General features: G+C 52.3%; 1 protein-coding gene across 2 annotated transcripts; it reads right to left on the bottom strand.

The window, feature by feature from the left end:
• Positions 1-9837: 9837 nt before the first annotated feature.
• Positions 9838-24913, bottom strand: LOC144279090 (cytochrome P450 2G1-like). Of its 2 annotated transcripts, none has more exons than XM_077840532.1 (9): positions 24790-24913; positions 19260-19422; positions 16520-16669; positions 15851-16011; positions 14445-14621; positions 13500-13641; positions 12324-12511; positions 11150-11291; positions 9838-10951 (listed from the first exon to the last, which is right to left on the bottom strand). In XM_077840532.1, the coding sequence occupies exons 1-9, from the start codon at positions 24811-24813 to the stop codon at positions 10770-10772; spliced, it is 1329 nt and encodes a 442-aa protein (XP_077696658.1). In that variant the 5' UTR covers positions 24814-24913; the 3' UTR covers positions 9838-10769. The 2 variants fall into 2 exon arrangements, with proteins under 2 accessions (XP_077696658.1, XP_077696657.1); XM_077840531.1 differs by lacking the exon at positions 24790-24913 and adding an exon at positions 20911-21625.
• Between the last annotated feature and the right edge of the window lies 1 nt (position 24914).

Below are 24914 nucleotides of genomic sequence, written 5' to 3'. Positions count from 1 at the left end.
TTGAAATGCAAGCCTGCATTGTTAGAGATAGAAGAGTAGATGTCTGTTCAGGTCTTGTGATGTCAGCAAACAAGTCTTGTCTATGGCTATAGCTTGGATTCAAAGATCAAAAAGGGAATGTTAACATTTAGGAAGACACTTGAGTGACATAGTATTATTGTCTATATGTCTCTTTGAAGGTTGTGGTAACCTGTATCTGAACTGCTTAATGGATAAATTACCTTGTGCTAATTGCCATGATGTTTGGGAGAAGGAAAGTTAAGCCTATTGTTTTCTCAGGCCAAAAGGCTGCTGGAAATGTATAAAAACCTTGGGACGCAATCCTTCTTCATCTCAGATCTGCTTTGGGTTTCAAGAGGGGGAAACCTTAAGCCATAAGGATTGAGATCCCCAGTCACTGACTGGAGTCACCCTGAATATGGACATTGGACTATAACCTATGGACTATTTCTAAAGGACTTTTGGCAACTACAAGCTCTGCTCTGCCATGTATCTGAACCTCAAGAATTTAATTCAATTCTGTCTGTACATTGATCTTTTAACCAACATTCTCTCTCTTTTCTTTTTTTTAATAAATTTTAGTTTAGTTAATAAGAATTGACTGTAAGTGTGTATTTTGGGTAAGATCTAAGTTATCATTGGACCTGAGTGCGTGTCTGATCCTTTGGGATTGGAAGAACCTTTTCTTTTATATGATGAAATCAGATTTTCAGAATTTATCATCATATGTTTGACAGGTGTGTCTGGATGGAGGCCTGTGGCTGGGCACTTTAAGGGAACTGCATTATTTTGATGTCTGAGTGACCAGGGAGGTGATACAGAAGCTGTTTTGGGCTGGCTGGGCAAATCTAAGTATTGGAATATCTGCCAGCGTTTGGGGTTTGTCTGCCCCGTTTTCTTTGCAGTTCACCCTGATTGAGTGACTTCAGCTGGCTCCCGCAGGCAGCACCATCACATGAGAGGATGGAAAATGATAAAATACAGGAAGGCTCTGATCAGAACCAATCAAATAAAGAAGAGTCCCATTCAATTACATCGTGTAATGGCAGACAGCTAAAAGGAGACAAGTTTTTGAAGTGCTTATATACCAGTGCTAGAAGTCCAAATAATAAAATGGGTGAACTAGACTGCCTCGTATTAAATAAGGATATTGATATAATGGGCATCACAGAAACTTGGTGGAATGAGGATAATCAATGGGATAAAGTAATACGAGGGTACAAAACATATTGGAAGGACAGAACAGGTCGTGCTGGTGGGGGAGTGGCTCTATATGTGAAAGAAAGTGCAGAATCAAATGAATTAAACTGTACCATAGAATCTCTATGGATAGAAATTCCATGCTCTAATAAGAAGAACATAGCAGTAGGGATATATTACCGACCACCTGACCAGGATGGGGATAGTGACTGTGAAATGCTCAGGGAGATTAGAGAGGCTATGAAAATAAAAAACTCAATAATAATAATGGGGGATTTCAATTATCCACATTTTGACTGGGTACATATCACCTCAGGACGGGATGCAGAGATAAAGTTTCTTTTATCATCATTTATGCATCCGATGAAGTGAGCTGTAGCTCACGAAAGCTCATGCTCAAATAAATTGGTTAGTCTCTAAGGTGCCACAAGTCCTCCTTTTCTTTTTATAAAGTTTCTTGACACCTTAAATGACTGTTTCTTGGAGCAGCTGGTCCTGGAACCCACCAGAGGAGAGGCAATTCTTGATTTAGTCCTAAGTGGAGCACAGGATCTAGTCCAAGAGGTGAATATAGTTGGACCGCTATACTTAATATTTTAATAATTTAATAATAATTTAATAATTTAATATCCCTGTGGCAGGAAAAACACCACAGCGGACCATCACTGTAGCATTTAATTTCAGAAAGGGGAACTACACAGAAATGAAGAAGTTAGTTGAACAGAAATTAAAGGGTACAGTGCCAAAAGTGAAATCTCTGCAAGCTGCGTGGAAACTTTTTAAAGACACCATAATAGAGGCTCAACTTAAATGTATACCCCAAATTAAAAAATATAGTAAGAGAACCAAAAAAGAGCCACCATGGCTAAACAACAAAGTAAAAGAAGCAGTGAGAGGCAAAAAGACATCCTTTAAAAAGTGCAAGTTAAATCCTTGTGAGGAAAATAGAAAGGAGCATAAACTCTAGCAAATGAAGTGTAAAATTATAATTAGGAAGGCCAAAAAAGAATTTGAGGAGCAGTTAGCCAAAGACTCAGAAAGTAATAGCAAATTTCTTTTTAAGTACATCCGAAGCATGAAGCCTGCTAAACAACCAGTGGGGCCACTGGACGATGGAGGTGCTAAAGGAGCACTCAAAGACGATAAGGCCATTGCGGAGAAACTAAATTAATTCTTTGCATCGGTCTTCATAGCTGAGGATGTGAGGGAGATTCCCAAACCTGAGCCATTCCTTTTAGGTGACAGATCTGAGGAACTGTCCCAGATTGAGGTATCATTAGAGGAGGTTTTGGAACAAATTGATAAATTAAACAGCAATAAGTCACCAGGACCAGATGATATTCACCCAAGAGTTCTGAAGGAACTCAGATGTCAAATTGCAGAACTCCTAACTGTAGTCTGTAACCTATCATTTAAATCAGGTTCAGTACCTGACGAATGGAGGGTAGCTAATGTGACACCAATTTTTAAAAAGGGCTCCAGAGGTGATCCCGGCAATTACAGGCCTGTAAGCCTGACTTCGGTACCAGGCAAACTGGTCGAAGCTATAATAAAGAACAATATTGTCAGACACATAGATGAACATAATTTGTTGAGGAAGAGTCAACATGGTTTTAGTAAAGGGAAATCATGCCTCACCCATCTACTAGAATTCTTTGAGGGGGTCAACAAGCATTTGGACCAAGGGGATCCAGTGGAGATAATGTACTTAGATTTTCAGAAAGCCTTTGACAAGATCCCTCACCAAAGGCTCTTATGCAAAGTAAGCTGCCATGGGATAAGAGGGAAGGTGCTCTCATGGATTGGTAGCTGGTTAAAAATAAGAAATAAAGGGTAAGAATAAATGATTAGTTTTCAGAATGGAGAGAGGTAAATAGTGGTGTCCCCCAGGGGTCTGTTCTGGGACCAGTGCTGTTCAATGTATTCATAAATGATCTGGAAAAAGGGGTAAACAATGAGATGGCAAAATTTGCAGATGATACAAAATTACTAAAGATAGTTAAGACCCAGGCAGACTGAGAAGAGCTACAAAGCTCACGAAAGCTCATGCTCAAATAAACTGGTTAGTCTCTAAGGTGCCACAAGTACTCCTTTTCTTTTTGCGAATACAGACTAACACGGCTGTTACTCTGAAACCTCTCAAAACTGGGTGACTGAGCAACAAAATGGCAGATGAAATTTAATGTTGATAAATGCAATGTAATGCACATTGGAAAGCATAATCCCAACTATAGATATAAAATGATGGGGTCTAAATTAGCTGTTACCACACAAGAAAAGGATCTTGGAGTCATTGTGGATAGTTCTCTGAAAACATCCACTCAATGTGCAGCGGCAGTCAAAAAAGTGAACAGAATGCTGGGAATCATTAAGAAAGGGACAGATAATAGGACAGAAAATATCATATTGCCTCTATATAAATCCATGGTACGCACACAGCTTGAATACTGTGTGTGGATGTGGTCGCCCCATCTCAAAAAAGATGTATTGGAATTGGAAAAAGTTCAGAAAAGGTCAACAAAAATGACTAGGGGTATAGAACAGCTTCCGTATGAGGAGAGATAAAGAAGACTGGGACTTTTCAGCTTGGAAAAGAGATGGCTAAGGGGAAATATGATTGAGGTCTATAAAATCATGAGTGGTGGGGAGAAAGTAGATAAGGAAGTGTTGTTTACTACTTCTCATAACAGAAGAACTAGAGGTCACCAAATGACATTAATAGGCAGCAGGTTTAAAACAAATAAAAGTATTTCTTCACACAACACACAGTCAACCTGTGGAACTCCTTGCCCCACTGCTCCCTACACCCTTATCCAAAGCCCTTTGGAGATAGCTCAGCCCCAGTGTCTCTTGGCCAAGTGACTGCATCTCTCTGGGCCTCCTCTCCCCCTTGGTGGACAGTGGGCACGGAGAGAGGAAACTTTGCTCTGCCCAGGACCGGAGAATTTGTCTCTGGGTTAGGGCTGATTGTGTTCTCCCCCGTTCCTGCGAAAACCCTCTCAGATAGGTTGGCTGTTGCGACCCTACAGCCCTCAATGAGCCCTCGCTCTTCCTGGGGCCCGTTCCCTGGACTGAATTGGAAAGACCCTGCCACTAAGTAAATTAACAAAAGACAACTTGGATCCTCTGCATTTTCTGGGCTTGTCCCCATGGTGAAACACTGACTCGAAAATCCTCCCGAATTTACCTCGCTGATTATCAAACAATGACAGAGAGTCTCCTCACAGGTCACCCCTGTTCCTCTCTAATGAATGAAGGAGATAAAATCCCCCTCTGGGGGGAGAACTGATGCCCTGAGTCATTACCCTACATTGAGAGACTATAGGGCACTAGTGTGGGTGGCTGGCCTTGGGGGGGGACCATCCCTTTTCTAATTATTTATCGAACAGTGTTCTGCTGTCCTGCCCTATTTCATCTCTTTTTTCCTCTCTCCCTTTTACACTGCAGCAGCTTCCGGCCCCATCTCCCAACCCAACAACTGCCCTTCCCTCATGGCTGCCCCCTGCCAACTGCCCGGAACCTTCCGGCCTCATCTGCCAACTGCCCAGCCTCCACCCTTCCCTCATTGCCCCCAACTGCCCCAGAGCTGTCCGGCTGCATCCTCCCCGCCCTTCCCCGGGGAAAGCAGGGTCCCACCCCCCCGATGCCTGTGTCGAAGTGGGGGAGAACAAAGAGCCCCTTTCTCTAATGGCTGAACAGATCTAAAATCCCCTCAGATCGGAGCCCCTTTCTGGCTCCCTTTTTAATCTGGGGGGGAAATAGCTGCCCTCAGGTCCCATGTCTTTCCAGCTGCCAGCGTCCAAGTGTGAGCTGTGCTGTGTGACAAGACGCAGCATGTTAATATAAATATCTAATCCCAGCGGGTTTTACCCGCCAAGGATCAAAGATATAAACATTTTCATTTTCGCCTCAGATTTTGCCCATTCTGTCTAAGTCTTGACTATTATGGGGAATCCCCCAGATATTGGCTTTTTCGCTCTCTTGTTATCAAACATTGGTCAAAGCCATCAGATTTTGCCTCGCACTCTTTATATCAAAGAGATTTTGGCATTTTTGTAATGATCTAACATTGATATTTGATGTATTAAAATCCTCTCAGCATTGCGGGTTTCCCGCCTTTTTTAACTGTAGCAATTCTCCTTGGGTCCAGTTCGACCTCTGGTTTGCTGGACGGCCATAGACATCTCACTTCACTTCCCTGTGCCTCAGTTTCTCCATCTGTAAATAGAGGGTAAAGACACTGATCTCCTTTGTAAAGCTCTTTGAGGTCTGTGAAAGAAAACTGTTTTATAAGAGCTAATTATTATTAAATATTATTTATATTATTATTATTATTGGATTAATGATTACCCAGATGATTAAATTAGTATATTAAATCAGCAGAGAATGTGGACAGAGACCAGGAATCTTCCGAAGGGACATTTCTGTAAAGACGTACAGCGGCTGAGAAGGAAGAACATCTTGCAAAGTTAGCCAAGGAACTTGCAATGAAAGCCCCCCCGGAAACTTTGCAAAAGGCTGCGTCCAGTCGGACAGGAGACCCTGAGAACAGGAGCTTCTGAACAGGGGGTTAATCGGCTGCTAAAACTGTTCAAGCCCGAAAGCAGCTGGAGACTGTGTTCCCAGGCGACTGTGCAGGAAGAATTATGGGCATCCTCAGGACAGGGGCTGAAGAGAAGGAGATTATGATGTGCGGATAAAACTGCAGCAGGGGATTTACAGAGGTGCAGTGGAATGATGCGAGTTGAGAGGCAGCCAGGGCAGTGGGGTAAACATCCCCCCCCCAACTCTTGCACATCGTGTTGGGGTGGGGGGGTCATTAATGAGAGCAACTGCCTGGGCTTTACAGCGGCTCTGAACGGCAGCTGTACGATGGCTTTGCTGGGACAAGGGAAGCTGAGGGAAGACCCCCACCCCGACTATCTCTTTAAATGTAGAACCCCTTGTTTCCATATTGATGGAGTCTTTAACTGTCCCGATTGCTCTGAACTGAAGAGCAGGAGGAACAGATTGAGCTCTCCCTTTCCCTTTAGCCCAAACACATTAGTCCAGACTAGGTCTGGCTTTTCGGACACCCAGAATGCACCAGTGCGTCTCACTGCAACTTGACAAGCAGTTCCTCTTTCAGTGGCGAGAAGTCAGAGATGGAGGTGTGGGCTAGTCTGGGGCTGGCTCTGTGCCTCAGAGCCTGTATCCTTCTTGGGCTAGGGAGGCAAAGGGGCTGGTGAGCTCCCCCCAGGACTCCAGCGCTCCCCATCATAGGGTGAAAAATCTTCCTCCCCTGCCGCCCAGGAAAGATATCGAGCAAGATATTTTCACTGGCAAACATTCGCTGGGAAATTTTGATGGTTTGTCAGGAAAGTTTGAAGCGAAATGAACATTTTTGTGTCAGTTTTTGATAGTTTGGGGGTTCCCCTCCTTTCCCTCAGTTTTTCCCACTGGAAAAGATAAAATAAAGTAGACAAAGGAGTAAGACTGGGGCAGGGGAAGTTTGTTTTTAAAAAAATCCCCCCCCAACACTTTTTTTGCTTTTGCCACCTTTTCCACTGGGAACAAAAAGGAAGATGTTTGAAAAGAGAGAGAAATGGGGGCGGGGGAGGGCCTCCCCTAAAATCCCAAACCGTTCAGATATCAGAAATGAAAAAGCCAATTTGGAACAACAACTATTCATTCTGAACTTCCCAGTTGAGAAAGTTTAGTCCGATTTGCCTGTTTTGATTGAATAATTCCAACCTGTTTTGCCTGTTTTGATTGAATAATTCCAACCGGCTTTCATTTTGACCCACCGGAGGGGTCAGGAGGGATTTGAATTCCTGGGGACAGGCCAAGGCACCTTCTGGCCCCACGCTGCTTGCTGGATCGTTTTGGGAACTAGGCCGTGGATCCTGCCAACACTTCTGCCCGTGTTTAACTTTAGCCAGAGTCAACACACAGTTTCGTTCTGATAAAAGGACGGTGGTTGGAGGGGGGCGGTTACTGAAACAGTTGTGCCGTTGTGTTCCCCTGGTTATGTACAGTGGTGCTTTGTGGATTTGAGGCTGTGAAGGAAGCGCTGGTGGACTGAGGGGAAGAGTTCAGTGGCAGAGGGGAGACGCCGCTGAATCCAGGCGATAACAACAGGGTTCGGTGAGGCCTGCTTTGTTCAAGGCGCTTCTCCATGCTACCAGCGCTGGAGCTGGTTGGAAAACAAATCCCAATTTTGTCACTAGGGGGAAATTTCCATTTTTAAATTAATTCATTTATTTTGGCCCCGAAAGTTGGAAACAAAGCTGTTCGTCGTGTTTCCAGTTGAAATCCTCCTTTTTTCGTCCCAAAAATAACCCCAAGATATTTTCCCCCTCTTACCTTTTCTCTATTGTACTCCCCTTTCCTTGCTTTATTCCACTGGAAAAAATGGGGGGACAAAGAGTGGAATAAAAAGCGGGGATCCCGCCTCCAAAAGAACCCAGGAGTCCTGGCTACCAGGCCACCCACTCTAACCACTAGACCCCACTCCCTCCCTTGGCTGTTAGTCTGACCCGTGCTCACAGTCTCAGGGTTCCCATGTCCATCACAGGCTATTTTCAGATAAAAGGCACCAGGAGCTCGAGCAGGTGGTCGGAAGGAACCAGGCTCCGCGGACAGAGGATCGGCTCCAGTTGCCATGCACCAACTCTGCGATCCACAAAACCCAGCGCTTCACAGGCCAACGCACCGCACATGGTGACTAGGGACACAGCTTTCTGTGGGCACGCCCTGCCCCAGGTGAGGGGCGAAGGGGCTTTGCTGACCGTTGAGCCCCGGCACAGCAGAGACTGAACACCCAGCCCCTCTTCGTCCCTTGCCCTTGGGGCACTTTGGTCTCATCCCCAGGGTTCAGGGGACTCGGGGGGCACCTGCTTGCCTCCGGTGGCACAATGACAGAACCAGGAATAGATCTCAGGTATCCTGAGTCTCAGCACCCTGCTCTAACCACTCCATCACACTCTCTTCCCACACTGGGCCTAGCCCCCCAAGTGCCCCAACTCCCAAACTCCTGCATCTCTCTACTCAGCAAGCCTGGGGTCCGGAGTGTCCTGTGCCAGAGCAGGCTCCAGATCAGCGGGCACTGCCCCACAGCACAAGCTCCCTGCTCGTCCAAGCCCATCGCGAACGGCACCGAATTCCCTTGCTGGGCACCCCGCATCTCTGCTCCGGGCGGCAGGGTAAGGCAGGTCAATATCCCCAAATGCACGTCTCTTCCACGCCTTGTTTGCCTGTAAGCGGGTGGAAGGAAACATCTCTCCCATCCTGCGTTCTTAGGGTACCTCTGAGTTTCCCGCCTTATCCTTGGTGCTGAGCGATCCAAGCTGCTGGCACCACCTGGAGCTACTTAATCCCGACCCTTTCCTCGAGTGTCAAGAAGAATGAGGTTTTCATGCCCTTTTCTGCAGGGGAAGCCTGGATGTTCTGGGTGCACCCTGGTAGCATTCCCTGCTGTCTCGCAGAACTAGAGATTTCCCAGTAGCTGGGTCTGCTCACCCTCTGGGCTGTGGGTGTAAAGGGAGGTTAATGGGCTGGGGGTTGGTTTATCTGGCTGGCCAGGCAGTTCCAGTTCTAGACTCCACCCCTCTGCCAATGCACCTTCACTCTTACGTGTGCCACTCACCCAGCTTCGTCAATGCCTCTCAGCTGTAATCTGCAGCACCCCTTTCTATTCCTCTTCTGGGGAGCCCCTTCCACAGAGCTTTGCCAGTGCAGCTCCAGCCCTGCCCCACGGCACCCCCCGGCCGTTCCAGTCCTAGGGCTCCCCCCACACAAAGTCCTGCTGACGCCCCACAACCCTGACCCGTAGCCTCCTGTTCTGTTCCAGCCTTGAGACCAGAACTCCACAGTCTGCCTTGCTAAATGGACGTGGGTGTGCGTAGGGGACCATTAGATACCCGCTGATACTGAAAAGTGCTGGTTAAGTATCAAACCTAGGAGCCACCTGGCTATTTCCTTAGTGTTGGCCTGTGAACAGCAGAGAGAGGGGCTGGGGGGCTTTGGTTGTCTCGGATAAGAAGCAAAACAGGGGTTCTCTGGACAGGTACCAGAACAGAGTTTACTGATATGCAGGCACCGCGTTTGGAGCAGGAAATACAATAGACAGAGTCAACCCCAAAAGCCCCAGCTATCCATGTGTGTACAAAGACAAGGGAAATAACTGGTGGGGCTCACGGAGTAAAAACAACCTGTCCAAGGTCCCACACACAGTACGTGAGCCAGGAACAGAATCCGGCTGTCCTGCTTCCCTGTCAGCCCTTTTAACCATTAGACCACGCTCCCTCCCCAGGCCTCAGCTCGTGCTTTTCTTAATCCAAGCGGACGCTCATATTTTGTTAGTCTCTAGTCCCTTGCATGTGTGGATCTCAAAGCACATTGCAAGCACTAATCAGTGAAGCCAGGGGGTTACCCTGTTCTTCCCAACCTGAAGAAGCAGGGTTTCCCTTCCCCTCTGGGTGTCACCCCTTTTGGCTTCAATCTGCTGTTCCCACGGTGAGATATTTTTCTGACAAAAAAATGTCTTTGACCAAGATACAAATTTAGTCCAAAGTTTTTATTTTACAGCAAAACATGTCAAAACATTTCACACCATCTTGGTGAGCCCCACTTTCTCCCCCTTTTATTCCCCCTCCCGACTCACAGCTTTCTGAAATAAAAATATATATTTTCATTTTTTCTCAAAGGACATGTCTGTTTGTTGTGGCCAGCTGTAGCTATCATGGTGAGAGCTCCTGCATCAGTTTCAATCTAGTTCAGCCATCACATGCGTGAGTGATTGCAGGATTGGGACCCACGTATATGGCAGAGAGATGGAAAGAACCCGGGAGTCCTGACACCTACTCCCCTGCTGTAACTGCTAGACCAGCGGTGTCCAATACGTTCACCGCTAGCCACATGTGATGAATAGGCTATTGAATTGTGGCTAATGCACGTGGCTTTTTTATAATGTGGTGAATAAGAAAAATTCAAAACCACAAGTGTGGCTAGCATCATGGCTAGCATCGAATTTCTATTGGACACCGCTGTGCTAGACCCTCACTCCCTTCCCAGAGCTAGCAATTCTGAGGATTTCTAGCTCTAGGAAAGTGTGTGTGGGGGGGTCTAGTGGTTAGAGCAGGGGACTAGGAAACAGGACTCTTGGGTTCTTTTCCGGACTCTGCCAGATACTTGGATCCCAATCCTACAGACACTCATGAGCACAACTTCCTCATCCTCTCCTCTAATAAGCCACACTCCCAAGCTCCACCACTTAAGCCAGGAATAGAACCCAGGCATCCTGTGCGTCAACCACAAAACCATGAGCATTCCCCATCTGAGGGCTCTCTCCATTCCAGAACTGTGCACGACTTTGGAGATATCTTGGCATTAAAAAGAAAAAACATGAGTGACCGCCAGCAGTAACTTGTCCAGGAATATGCAGCGTCAAGACCTACAAATGAGATCGTAGCATGGAAAAACTTCCTCCTTTACATAGGTCCAGCCTTGCTACCTTGGGGCCATCATACGCTTACCCTGTTTGTTTCACAATCAGTGACTGCGCTCCTGGCATGTCTGCTGACGACTCCTCAGCGGGGGAGGGCACAGACCCTGTACTCGGGAGGTATGTTCCAAAATCCACTCGCTTTTGGGGCAAGGTCAATTTCCTGGGGGTCGACGGGTGACTGCAAAGTGAAGTGCTGCAGGACGGAAGTAAAGACCAGGAAGAGCTCCATGCGGGCCAGACCCTCGCCCAGACACACCCGCTTCCCTAGGGGAACAAAGGCAAATAAAGGAATCCTGGCTGACTGTCCCAGAGAGTGAACAAGACACCCCGTCCCTTCCATGCACAGAGCTCAACACTCCGCAGTCACACCCATGCTCCCACAACTTAGCCTTGAAGGAGTTCATTTGTTAGGAATGAGGCCTGATCTATGGGGGGCTGGGGAAGAGGGAGAAATGCTGGTACCTGAGGAAAAAGCCACAAAAGCATGGTTCTTCTTAAAGCCGCCGTTCTCATCCAAGAAATTCCCAGGGTTGAAGCGTTCTGGGTCGCTGAAGTGTCTGGGGTCCCGGAGGGCAGAGCCCAGCATGCAGAAAACATCTGTCCCCTAGTAAGAGAGGTGGTTCTGGTTGTTTGGCCAGCTCTAACTATCACAGGGAGAGCTTCCTCATTAGTTTCAATCTATTTTAGCCAGGGCACGTGTGAGTGTTTGCAGAATTGGGACCCATGTATACAACAGAGGCAGGGAAAGAACCCAGGAGTCCTGACATCTAGTCCCTCGCTGTAACTGCTAGGCTCTCACACCCTTCCACAAAGCAAACCTGCTTTGCCTTCTCCCCAGGAGCCAGAGTCAGCAGCGCAGCCCCATAGAGCATGTGGGATGCTGGCACGGCTTGTGCAAACTGGCTAGCTAGGCGTGAGGGGCTTGGTTTGAAGTCGGAGCTCTCCTTCGCCTCGGTGCACTGCCTGCCACACCCAGCCGGTCAGGAATTGCACCCCTGGGTCTCCCCATGCCTAGTCCTGGGCCCTTTCCTCTGAGCCAAACTGCAGCTGTGAATGATGGAGAAATAGCACCACTTTCCACGGTATGCATCCGATGAAGTGAGCTGTAGCTCACGAAAGCTCATGCTCAAAGAAATTGGTTAGTCTCTAAGGTGCCACAAGTCCTCCTTTTCTTTTTGCAAAGACAGACTAACACGGCTGTTACTCTGAAACCTAGCACCACTTAGTGGCTGGGGAAATCCCAACACCCCAGCCTGATTGTCCCACCCATGGAAACAGAGATTTGTAGTGATCTTTTTAGAGAATAAAACAGAGGCCGATGGAGAGCCAGGCCTGCCAATGCCTGAGAGCACCCCGTAACTGTATTCGACATGTGTGCACATGCACATATTTCCTCTGGTCCTGCGCAAGCTCAGGTGACGATCATCTTATCCTGGTGTCTGTTCAAAGCCACATCTCAAATGCAGCTGTCTCTGGGGTGCAGAGCGATAGCTAAGCAGAGCACAACGCGAGGAGAGGGAAACAGAAATGTTCACAGACACTAGGGCAGGCTCCCATGAAGGGTGGCTGCCGGGGGTGTGTGTGTTGTATTTTAAAACGTAAACGGGGCGTTCGCACTAAGCTCTGGACTCAGCACCTTGGGCAGCATGTACCCCTGGAACTGGGTGTCTCGGATCACTGCATGCGGAATCCCCAGAGGGATGATGTTGCTGAATCGCTGGATCTCGTGCAGCACGGCGTGGGTGTAGGGCATGCGGCTTCGGTCCTCAGCAGTGGGGCTGCGGTTTCGGCCGACGACACCATCGATTTCCTGATGCACCCTTGCTGTCGAGACACCAGTGGAAGGCATGTTATGGACCCAGGGAGCACGTGGCACGAAACACCCCAGCCAAGTTGTGGTCTAGGGGCAGGTCATGGGATCTGCCCCGCTGCTGCCTGAACTGTTCTTATTAGTATTTCGGTAGCACTGAGAGGCCCTGTCTGAGACAAGGGTCCCATTGTACGTACCCGTGGTAAGACCGTCGCTGCCTGAAAGAGCTTAAAATCTCAGTAGACAAGATACAAAGGAGTACTACCCCTGTTTGACAGGCGGAGAACTAACCAGTATGGAGTTAGTGATCGACAGCAGTTCACACAAGGGGTCAGCAGCTGACCTCCAGTCTAGTGAATTAACCACACAGTCCACCTCATCCGTTAGAGCTGGGGTGGGGGTGGGGGGGTGGAGTCCAGATTCTCCAACCCAGCACCAGCCCCAGCCCCAGCTCCACCCTTATATACAGTAGAAGAGTTTCTTAGAAGCCAGTGCTTCCATAACAGAGGCTAAAGACACGGAAAGAAGCCAGACAAGGGCTCTGGATTCGCTCTCTGGTCCACGCGGTTGGCTCAGTTACCGATAGTCTCCATCCTGATTGGCACAGCTGGAGTAACAGCTGGTAACAAAACAGTGCGAACCAGAATATCCATTTTGTGGGCAATTTGGTGATTTCAAAATTCGTTTCGATTCCAAAATGGAACCATCACAGCCACAAAAGAATTTAAGAATTTCCTGCCAAAAATAATGTTTAAAAAAATCATTTTGGGTCAAAACCCTTTGGTTTCGATTCTAAACATTTTCATTTCTTTCGAGTTGCAATAATATCAAGTTAAGAAAAATCAAGATGAATAATTGGAATGTTTTGCTCCAAAACTGTCGAACTGGGACACGGCTGTTTTCTGAACACTTCCTTCTAATCTTTTCTAAACGCAATGTTGTTGAAATAGAGGGGAAGAAACCCATTCTGTCGGAAACCTTTAAACCAGCCCTACTAATTACCTTGTACCTCTGGGTATTTCATCAGGAGCAGGAACCCGTATCTCAAGGTGGAGCTCACCATCTCTGTCCCACCGAAAAACAAGTGGACTACGCTCAGCACCAGGTTCTTAGTGTGGAATTCACTCAGCGGATTTTGCTTTTCCTTGAAAGAGGAAATAAAAAAACCCCAAAAAACTCATAGCTAATGATGCCCAAACAGCAGGGTGACAAACAGAGGAGAGAAATATTTGCAGCTCCAGAATTCATGGCTGAGGTCTCTGGTTTCACGGCCAGACCAATACACTTGTGAGTTAACCTGAAAAACTAATGAGGACGTTAATTTGATCGTTCAATATTTCTAATGCAGTATTTTGAATCAACAGGCAGCATTAAAGCCTCAGATCAAAACACTCCTATTTCTCTCACAAAATACCATAGGTCAGAGGAGGGGGCTGCTTGGAGGCACACGGCATTGCCTGGGTATGCACAACTCTCTCAGGCGCTGTCTTGTGAGCGTGAAGGGGTTTCAATGCCGTTGCTTGAGCATGTGGATTATTTGCATGGGAAAGGTGGTTTGGTAACCATGGGCCTGACCTGGTGGGGTCGTTTGCCCCGGAACAAGTCGAGCGGGCCTAAGACGCTACTCACGCCCACTTTGCACTGGGGTAAATAACTGCGCTGAGTGCAGGGCAGTAGAGAATCAGGCTCAGTGCATCGAACTCTTGCCCCAGGAAAGCGACACAAGGGAATTATGGACCACCCGTCACTTGCGGTGTTCATCAAGGGAAAGGAAAGCCAGGGCGTGGCCGGGATGAAGATAAAGGGGATTCTTTCTACAGGCCGTTGGTCACGGACAGATGTGGTGATGCTCTCTGGCTCTGTGGTTCCCAGCCTGTGCGAAGGAATATCCCAGAGTCCACTGGAGAACCCCCCTAAAATACCGCCCTGGCCCCCACAGCTCTGTACCTCTTCCATCTTGATGAGGAAGGCATCAATGTAATCCCGAGGGCAGCCAGGATCCAAGGTCTTCTGGTTCCTCTGCACCCGCTCGGTGACGAAGTTGTGCAGCACATCAACGTGCTTAAGAATCCGGTTGTGGGGGCCGGGTAAGAAGCGCATGATGCCTGGAAACATCTCGTAGAGCTGCGGGGGGAAGGCAGGAGAGACATGGAAAGCTCCTTTAGCAGCGCGGAGAGGGAGGGGGCGGCCACTCGTGAGCCCGCCCCAACTGGACGTCAAGCGGGAACTGGCTGCTCAGGCAGCCCGACGACCTCCGTCTCACTGCTCCCCCGGCTGGCTCAGAGCAGCCCAGGAGCAGCCGCAAGTGGCGAGGACATCCCCAGGCGTTTCAAAATCATGAGTCCGGCCCCCAAAATCGCAAGAGTGGCTTAAAAATCCTGAGATTTTAAAAGAAGACTAATGATGGCTTTGGAGAGCCGTCCATGGGCCAGCTGCTCGGCGTTGTGCTTTCAGGCTCCTCTCTGCACACACGAGGGCAAACTTGCGTTAGAAAAAAGAGGCGGGCTAAGAGTCTGACCCAGAGCCCATGACTCCAGGAGCTGGGGCTTTTAGAAAAGACACCAGAGCCCCGGAGGCTGGTGATAAAATCTCCAGCGGGGGCCAGCCCTGGAATCCCCGCCTGCGTCTTTGGTTCTGGGCTGGGAGGAACCCCACTTCTGCCCCTCCCAAGATGTCCCGCCTCCTCAGCTGGGATTCCACAGTCTCATTTTGTGAGCTGCTGAGCCCGGTTTTCTGGGCCGGGCCCAATTTCTGTGCCATGCCTGGATAGAGCTACTCACATGTGTGTGCCCCAGATCCAACAGACTGGCTGCTCCGCACCCCAAAGGCATAGGTATGAAGTGCTGTAGCAATCAGGTGTGCTGGGCCACGCCTGCTGCTTTGCCATCCATACCCAGGGTCCCACTGACTTCGGTGGGCATCAGACTGGGCCCAGGGAAGGCACAAGGGACGAGGGATGAGCTCAGTGGGAGACACCAGCAGCTGTGAAGTTAGCTGCCCTCTGTAACAGGTGTCTGGTGGCGCACTGGGGCCAGTAGGAGGGATAAGGCCTTGGGATCTTTTCAGGACCGAGCCCCCAGTGATGGCTCTCCATCCAACTGCAGGAGGATGGGGAGCGGTCAGGGATGAAGGGCCAGATCTACAAAGATGCAGACAGGCTCCCAAGTCACACTTGGGGGTTGGGTGCCTAGCGTACTTAGGTGCATCTTTGGGCACCTAAATACGTTGTAAAATCCAGCCTGGATTCCTAGCTCCCTCCCTGCTCTCCTTCCAAGGATCCGTTCGCTCGCTGCCACTCCAGGACCTGACCTGGGCTGCACAGACCCCCCATGACCCCAGCAAGCATCACCCACCTGCGTCCAGGGGCTGGTCAGCTCCAGGAAGAGGCTCTGGATGACGTCGAGTAAGCTCAGGAACGTCTGGTCCTGGTAGTCGAAGCGGTCCCCGAAGGCAATGGAGGAGATCACATTGGCCACGGCGTGGCTGACGGGGAGGCTGGGGTCGAAGGGAGAACCTGGGGTGGCAGAACAGACTGTGCTCAGCTGCCGGGAGATGCCAGGAGCGGCAAGAGGGGGAATATCCCTCACCCATCAAAGCCGCCTGGGGTTAATGGTTCACTGCGAGGGGCAATGAAGCATGGGGATGGGCAGCGCCCCCTCCTCCTCGCCAAGCTGGGACCAGGGGGATTTTTCATCCTTTTCCAACTCTTGGGAGATAGAAACTGAAATCTCTCGATGCATGGACTTGCCCCCCTTTCCGCTCCCCAGTGTGACCCTCTCTGCTCTGGAGCTGAGGAAGCCGATGGCTGGGCAGCTGATGCCCACTGCCCAAGGCACGAAGTGAGGGAGAGGCCGGGAGAGGAACAGGGCCCAGCAGGCCTGGCTCTACGGGCCAGGTTTTCAGAAGAGCTCAACACAGGGAGCCTCCAGCGAGAGCAACAGAGACCCCCTGCCCCTCCTCCGCGTGTGGAGAACCTAGACCCTCCACCCAGGCCCCGCAGCCCCGACGCGACAGACACAAACCTTTGGTTTTCCTGATCTCCTCCACCAGACACAGAGCTTCCTCCGCGATCCTCTCTTCCAGGGTCCTTTTCCCCATCCCCAGATTCCTCAGGGTGGTGACGGAGAACTGGCGGAGCTGTCTCCACCGCTCGCCGTTCGCTAAGATGACCCCTGAGGACGAGAGAGGGAAACAGACGGGGCTGAGGGACAAATGACAACCAGCCAGGGAGAGAATGGAGGGGTGTCTGCAAGAACATGCTTGTGAACAGAAAATGAAGTGGATCAGTGGGATCGTTAAGCTGGGTTGGCTGTCTTGCCTGGAGAAATCCATCGCTCAAAGTCAAAGTCCCGTCAAAGTCATTATTCTCAAATGCTGCTGTTGCAAGACAGGCCCAGTTCTGCTAAACGCTGCATCCGGTGAAACCGGTTGAACGTTGCTTAGGAATCCCTCAGGGCATCTCGCTGGCTTTCCTGGCATCAAACATGTTCTTTTAACCCCCAGGGTAAGTTCTCATCAAGCAGTTGGACTCTATCTTTGTATCTGCCCGCTCCTGAATGTTGACCTCCGGTGTTAGGAGACACAGCTAGTCTAGACACGGTGGGTCCAGGCTGGGACATGCTAACTGTGTGGAAGGAGTTATTCCTGAGCTGGGGCGTGTTTCGAGAAGTGATCAGGGTATGGCAGACACCGACACAGGGGAAAGGTTAAAGGAGCTATAGGAAGACTGGTCTTGTAGTTACGGTGCCAGCCTGGTACTCAAGAGGGCTGGCTTTGGGTCCCGACTTTGCCACTGGCTCCCCGTCTGTGGTATAATTCCCATTTTCCAGACAAGTGACTGAAGTACTTACAGGGGAAGTGACTCACACATAAACACTTCGGTTTCTCATGTGTAAAGTGCAAATCCAGCTACACGCCCACCTCCCGGGGCGCACCAGGGATCAGCTCTCTGAGAAGCTCAGCTACTCTAGGGAGGGGTGCCGAGCGAGGCCTTCCAGAGACTAACCTAGGTGGTGTGGCTCAGGGAAGACGACAGCGATCAGAAGGGTGACGAGCAGCTATCGAGTGTGAAGCCCAAGTGTTCTAACGAGGAGCACAGGGCAGAAATTGTGGGACACTTTATTAGCCAATCACAGGTGAATGCATTTTAGGAAACAACAGAGGATGAACTGGATGGGACTCCATGGCCACTGATTTTGGTTGCCCAGCGTGAGACCCCTGGGGTCTGAATTTAAAGAGATGCTGAGCACCGGGAGCTTCCATTGCCCCCAGTTGAAGTTGTGGGTACTGCACCTCTGAGCCCCAGAAAACCAAGCCCCCCCAATATCAATGGCTCCTTGTGAAGGTGTTGGCCCCTGATTCTGGGTCGCTCTCAGGGGGAAGTTGGATAGTTCCCTAGGGGACCTCGGGAATTCATTATCCCCCCAGCCCTGCGACCGCTCAGTCCAATAAGGGAGGACGGGCCAACGTCATAGAGATCCAGAAGTGAATTCCACGTGAGCCCAAAATCTCAGTGCTTGTGGCGTAGGGTTGCCAGAACGCCCGGTTGAAAAGGGACGCTGGTGGCTCTGTTAAAAGTCTGGTCGGCAGCGCAGCAGGGGACCGGGGCTAAGGCAGGCTCCCTGCCTGCTCCAGCTCTGCGCAGAAGCGGCTGCCAGGTCCTTGTGGCCTCTAGGCTCATGGGCTGCCAGGGAGGCTCCACGCGATGCCCCCGCCCCTAGTGCCGGCTCCGCTGCTCTCATTGGCTGGGAACCGCAACCAGTGGGAGCTGCAGGGGCGGTGCTTGCGGGAGCAAGGGCAGCAGACAGAGCCTCCCTGGCCACCCTGTGCCTAGGGCAGCGGTTCTCAAACTGTGGGTCGTGACCCTGTTTTAATGGGGTCATCAGGGCCGGCTTAGACTTGCTGGGGATGAAGCCAAAGCCAGAGCCCCATCACCCAGCACTGAGCTGAAGCCAGAGGGCTTCAGCCCCAGGTGGCAGGGCTCAGGTTACAGGTCCTGGACTGGGGCTGAAGCCCTTGGGCCTTGGTCCCCCTCCTGGGGTCGTGAAGTAATTTTTGTTGTCAGAAGGGGGTTGTGGAGCAATGAAGTTTGAGAACCCCTGCTCTAGGGGCTACAGGGACCCCGCACCCCAAACGTCCTCCCGCACCCCAACCCCCTGCCCCAACCCGGAGTCCCCTCCCTCACCCAAACTGCTTCCCGGAGCCCGCACCCAACCCCCTCCCGCACCCCAACCTCCTGCCCCAGCCTGGTGAAAGTGAGTGTGGGTGGGGGGAGAGTGAGCGATGGAGGGAGGGGGGATGGAGCAAGCAGGGAGGGCCTCGGAGAAGGGGCGGGGCAGGGGCGGGACCTTGGGGAAGGGGCGGGGCAAGGCGCAGGGCAGGGGTGTTCGGTTTTGTGCAGTTAGAAAGCTGGCCAGCCTAGTTTTGAAATCTCTCTTTGTTCCGAGCCTTTTGGAAACCAGTCACCAAAAAACCCGCCAGCCAGACAAAAAGAAACATGAGTGAGCGAGTGGCCGTGACCCCCGAATACCCAACGGGGGGGTGGGGCACTCCCCCGGGCTGTGCCAGAACCAGCTTCTCATCCCTGCTCTGCCTGATTTGGAGCAGCGGGGTGAACCCAGACGAGGGCCCTTCTCCCGACCTGTTGGTGAGCTGGGTAGAGGGCGGGGCGATGCTCCGGTAAGGTCCGGCGGCCGGCAGCCGGCCACAAGGAGGAACGCGGTGGCTGCCCAGGTTGCAAGCCAGTTGTGCCCTCCTGCTCACCATAACCATGGAAGATCCTGTCCAGCGAGGGCATGCCTCCTCTGCCACTGAACTCCTCCGCGTGGTCCACCAGGGCCTCCTTCACCGCCTCGTGCCCGCACAGCACCACCACCCGCCGCGGGCCCAGGAGCACCGTGAACACTGGGCCGTACTTATCCCGCAGCTGCAAGGGGAAGGAGCGTCAATGGGAAGAAGGAAAGACCAGATGCTGCACTGACGAGGGAGGAATACGGGCCTAGAGAAAGGATCAGCTGTTGGCCAATATCCCTTGTGAGAACTTCTCCCCGTCCAAGCCCAGGGAGGCCCTTTGGGAACCAGCGAAAGTGACGTCTGAGGATTTGGCCCCTACATTTTTCCACAGGGGTGACTCAGCGACCCTGCATCATTCTCTTCTCGTTTCATTTGCATTTCAGCTGTGAGGTACCACTGGCCCACTTATCATGGGGCTGGGTGTGGTGCGAAAACCTGCCTAGATTACAAAACAATATGATATTGTCTGAGCATTTATCAAATGTATCACACCACTGAGACGCCAATTACTCACCGGGCATTCAGGTGGGAACTGGAATTATGTTTGTTGCTTCATTCTCCAAAGAAGAATATACGTAGAAAAACCTTTTAACGAGGGAATGGCACTCGCTCAGGGGGGGCTAAAAAATCGATGGCTGTTAGACAATAGCTGAGCTCGCCTTGGGCTGAGAAAGGACCGGGAGACTTGGAATCAGGGCAGACTCCCGGCTGCGCACTCGTGGAGAACAATGGGCCCTTTGGAGAGAGGGCCATTCTGTGCGCGTTTTTCTGACGCTCTGACGCATCAGCCTCGGTTGACAAATCGCCGTTCAGTTATGAAAAACAGCAAAAAGTGTCTATTAATAATCGTATTCCCCCCCAAAAAAGCTACTTGTAGCACCAGATCTTCTCAGGTGGCTGGGCAGGTGTGGGTAACTGAAGGCCAGGAGGCAGAGGGGAAATCTGATATGCACTCCCTCTGGCTACTTTGCATTTCTCTGGCTCCGGAGCAGGTGAGAGCAGAGAGTGCATGCCAGCAGATCCGACCCTTAAACTTCATTACAAGATTGAAGGCTGATCATTGATGTCTTCCGAAATATCACATGGTAACGTTCACGTTCGGTTTCTTGTTTACTGTCGATGTATGGAATTATTAACTGAAACACACACACGTGGAAATTCCCAGACAACGAGTCCATCAAGATGGAGGTACGGTTGAGAATACATCTCAATAACGTACAGTAAAGTACACGATATAGGGGAATTGTAACTAGCCCATAACAGCTCATTATAAACCCAGGAAATTCTGAGTTAAAGTTAACTCTGTCTTGTGACAAAATAAGTGGGAAACATTTCTAATGTGCCTGTAAAAATCGGCTTCATCTTTGCTGAGCTCACAAACACTGAACTTAATCGCACGTGTATTAGGGGTGTCAAAGGACAAAGTTAAGGTTATTTAACATGTTTGAATTTCTTTTAAGTGTAACCTTAATCGGGTTTACAATGTTCGGTTGTAGGAAAATTATTACAGCCCTCTCATATATTTTACCCTAAGGTACAGGTGAGGACCCTCAACCTTAGCTCCGCTTGGCTTTTCCCTGGGAATCTCCAAAGGGTTGATTTTCACATGCTGCTGACTTACCGCCATCAGTGATGTGAACAGGTCCCCCCGGCTCAGCTGCAGCACGTTGCCCAGAAGCGGCAAAGGAATCGGTCCAGGGGGAAATTTTCTGCTTTGCTGCTGCCGTTTCCACTCCCAGAGCAAAGCCAGGCACAAAATGCCAGCAGCCAGGACAAGAGTGGCTGATCCCCCGAGCTCCATTGCGCGGGGAGCCGGTGGCCAGGAGCAGCTGGAGGCTCAGATGTGGGTTCCAGGAGCTGAATCTCGTGGTACCTGGGAAGGATGATCCAGGTCACCTGGTGTTTGGGTGTGTAGGTATTCCCCAGAGCTGGGCGCAACTCAGAAATTGACAGTCCGTGGGTGACTTTGCCACCAGTCACTGGGGTGCTGGCCTTTTGAATGCCTTTGGAATCACGAGGGGATTGTAAAACATCCCGTGTCAAAGCCGTTCTGGGATCCAGGTCCTTGAGGCTGTTCTGTTTGCTTGTTTAAGCCCAGGCCATGTGGCCAAGTCTTATGATCAAGGCAGCAGAGCAATGATCTTCCAAGAAACACCCGTGCAAGATAGCTGGGGAAGGGCAGTGACCTGCGAAGAACGCACATAGATATTTCCGTGTGTGGGACACGGAGCCGAACGGCGATCTCCCGCACGCTGCCTCCGCACTAACACGTGGAGGTGAGTCTCTGCATGTGGCAGCCGGTGCTAAAAGCAAGAAAGCTGGGCCCTGCCCGAGGAAGGACGCAGCTCCAGAAAAGGACACGGGCACAGACGTCTAGGCACCCCGGAGATCCTCCAACCCCCCTGCTCGCCTGCTGCCTGCAGTCCCCAAGCAAGCGCCGAAGTTTCTAGGAGTACGCAGCCACACATCCTCTGGCTGGGCGTTCCCGCCTCGCTTACCTGCAGGGACGGATGTGGTAGGCGTGCTCCGAGCCCACCTAAACCCACATCAAAGGGCCGAGGAGGAGGCACTCCCCTCGCCGCCTGGAGCCCAGCCGCTCCAGCCCTCTGCCAGGATGTGGGCAGCTCTCCTCCCCACTCTGCCTGGCCTGGAGCTGGAAGGTGAAGTTGGAACCTTCTCCCCCGAGACCCCGGGCTACAGGGTGTTCTGTTTCACTCTCTCCGGTGGAGGCTGTCCCCCTGGAGACAGGCAATTCGACATGCCTTGGCCAGGGGGCTGGAGGCTGGTTCCCACACCCTTGGAGAGGTGCTGATCAGTACGGGCAGGAGGCGATGGCGGGAGGAGGAAGTTCTGATGGGGGGCTGCCACTGGGTGACCAGCACCCACCATTTTCCCTGTGGGTGCTCCGGCTGGGTGCGGGCTCTGCGGTGGGGCCAGGGATGAGGGGCTCAGGGCTGGGGCACAGGGTTGGGGTGCGGGGGCTGATGGCTCCTGCTGGGTGGGGCCGGGGAGGAGGGGCATAGGACTGGGGCAGAGGATTGGAGTGTGGGAGGGGGTGAGGCCTCCAGCTGGGTGCAGGCTCTGGGGTGGGGCCGCGGATGAGGGGCTCAGGTCTGGGGCACAGGGTTGGGGTGCGGGGGTGTCACGGGGTCCCGGGGCGATGCTCTGGAACTGCTCCCTACGAAGCCAGGCAGGACTCTGGGGGAGTCTCCTCTCGGGGAGCAGCCTGTCTGCAGGACACACAGCTCACCCGGCTTCCACCTTCCTGGGTCTGACCTCGGAGCATTCAGCCTCCTCTGCCCCTCCGTGCGCTTCCCACAGCCAGTCCGCCCAGGCGGGGTCCTGTGGGGGCCAGAGGGTCCTGCCCCCCAACTCCGCAGTCAGACGGGACTCTCAGCCAGCCAGTAAAACAGAAGGTTTATTAGACGACAGGAACATGGTCTAACACAGAGCTTGCAGGTGAAGAGAAATGGACCCCTCAGCTGGGTCCATTTTGGGGGGCAGTGAGCCAGACAACCACGTCTGCCCTTCACTCCATGTCCCAGCCAGCCCCAAACTGAAACTCCCTCCAGCCCCTCCTCCTCTGGGCTTTGTTGCTTTCCCGGGCCAGGAGGGCACCTGATTCCTTTGTTCTCCAACCCTTTAGCTCTCACCTTGCAGGGGGGAAGGGCCCAGGCCATCAGTTGCCAGGAAACAGGGTGTCGGCCATTCTCTGTGTCCAGACCCCTGCACACACCTGCCCTCTAGGGCTCTGCAACGATCAAACACCCTTGCCCCACCACCTAGAGACTTAAGAACTGCCTAGGGGAAACTGAGGCACCCCCACACTATTCAGAGGAAACATTAAGAACAGTCCTGCTTCGTCACAGGGGGGTGATGGCTCCTGCTGGGTGGGGGTGGGGATGAGGGGCTCAGGGCTGGGGCAGAGGGTTGGAGTGTGGGGGGGTGAGGCCTCCGGCTGAGTGCAGGCTCTGGGGTGGGGCTGCAGATGAGGGGCTCAGGGCTGGGGCACAGGGTTGGGGTGTGGGGGGTAATGGCTCCTGCTGGGTGGGGCTGGGGATGAGGGATTTGGGGTGCAGGCTGCCCCAGGGAGAGAGGAACCCCCCAGCTCTCCCCACAGCAGCACCTGGGCTGGGCTGGTGCCGCAGGATGGCGGCTCTCCCCTGGCCTGGGCAGGTCGGGGCTGGGCTGGGGCCCCTCTCCCCGCCGCGGCAGGGCTGGGGCTGGGGGGAGGCATCTCTCACCGTGCGGCTGCAGCTTAGAGGAAACGTAGGCCCCAGGAGTGTAACCCCCCCGGGGACGCAGTGACTGGTCCCTCTCCCAGCACGGGGGAGACGCCCGACCGCACCTGCCCCCTCGGCTCTCGGCTGTGTCAATGGGATGCGGACGTGTGCACAGAGTGTCCTGTTGACGAGTGTGTAGAGACCCCGCTCATTCGAAACAAGAAACATCCCTGGGCTCAATGGGGCCAGCCCCTCGCTGGGGTGAATGGGCCGTAGCTGCATTGGGGTTAATGGGGCCAGGCCCCAGCTGGGGTGAATGGGCCGTAGCTCCATTGGGGTCAATGGGGCCAGCTTCTGCTATGTGCTGGGCAGGTAGCAAGGTTTCAGGTTCCTCCGTCCCCACTCCCAGGGAGTTGGACTTCACCCCACCCGAGCCAGGCCTCGGGCTTCCTACCCAGCGGGTACGTAATTATTATTCCCCCACCAGCAGTGCCTGGGGCGCCCTGGCGGAGATCAGGATCCCCCACTTCGCTTGACGTTCTACACACCCACAGAGCTCACGCCCTAGGGTGCGTGTGGGTATGGGGGAAACTGAGGCACAACGAGAGGCAGTAACCTGCCCAAGACTGGAACAGAGTCCAGCTCTCCTGAGTTCCAGCCCACTGCCGGCTCCACCCTGGCCCGCTAACCGACTGCGTCTGTATTGTGGGGGAGTCGCAGCTAGTGGGACCTCAGCGGTGCCCTGGCCCAGAGGTGGTTCTGGCCCTTGGCACTGGGGGGGCAAAGTCCTGCCCCTTGCTGCAGAGAGTTGTTTGCAAACGCTGGGATGGATTCTCAGGGGGCAGGTCCCCCCTGGGGTGTGGTGCAACATCCCAGAAGTCTTTGCTCCTCTCCTCAGCTCTTGCCCGTTCCAGCTTCCGTCTGCCCCCGGCCTCCTTGTCCCTCAAGGGACAAGACGAAAAAGACACTCGGACCACAGCGAAACCGGATTGCATTTCACCTGCTTCTCTTGCCGAAGGGGAGTCGGCTTCAGCCAGACCACGGGCATGGCGACTGTGTCTAGTGCACCTTGCACACACACCCAGGCAGAGACAGACGCACACACGGACGCAGGGCTCAGCCACCACCCCCGCCAGGGGGACCCGGACACACGCACGCAGAGCAGGGCTCAGGCCTTCCAGCAGGGGGCAGCACACACACACACAGACAGACACATATGCAGGGCTTGGCCCCCAGGGCAGGGACACACACACACACACAGAACAGGGCTCACACACCCACGCATGATCCTCCACAGCCATGCTGCTGGTTTTCTCGTGTGCACAATGCTCCTGCCTCTCCCTGGTAGGGGTTCGCACCAGTGTAACGCGCAGTGTAAGGTGCAGGCCGCCGGGGAACCGGG

The sequence above is a fragment of the Eretmochelys imbricata genome, chromosome 23, assembly GCF_965152235.1.
Source record: "Eretmochelys imbricata isolate rEreImb1 chromosome 23, rEreImb1.hap1, whole genome shotgun sequence".
Taxonomy (NCBI): Eukaryota; Metazoa; Chordata; order Testudines; family Cheloniidae; genus Eretmochelys; species Eretmochelys imbricata.
Note: the sequence above shows the minus strand (reverse complement) of the source record. Positions and strands in the feature narration are given on the sequence as shown.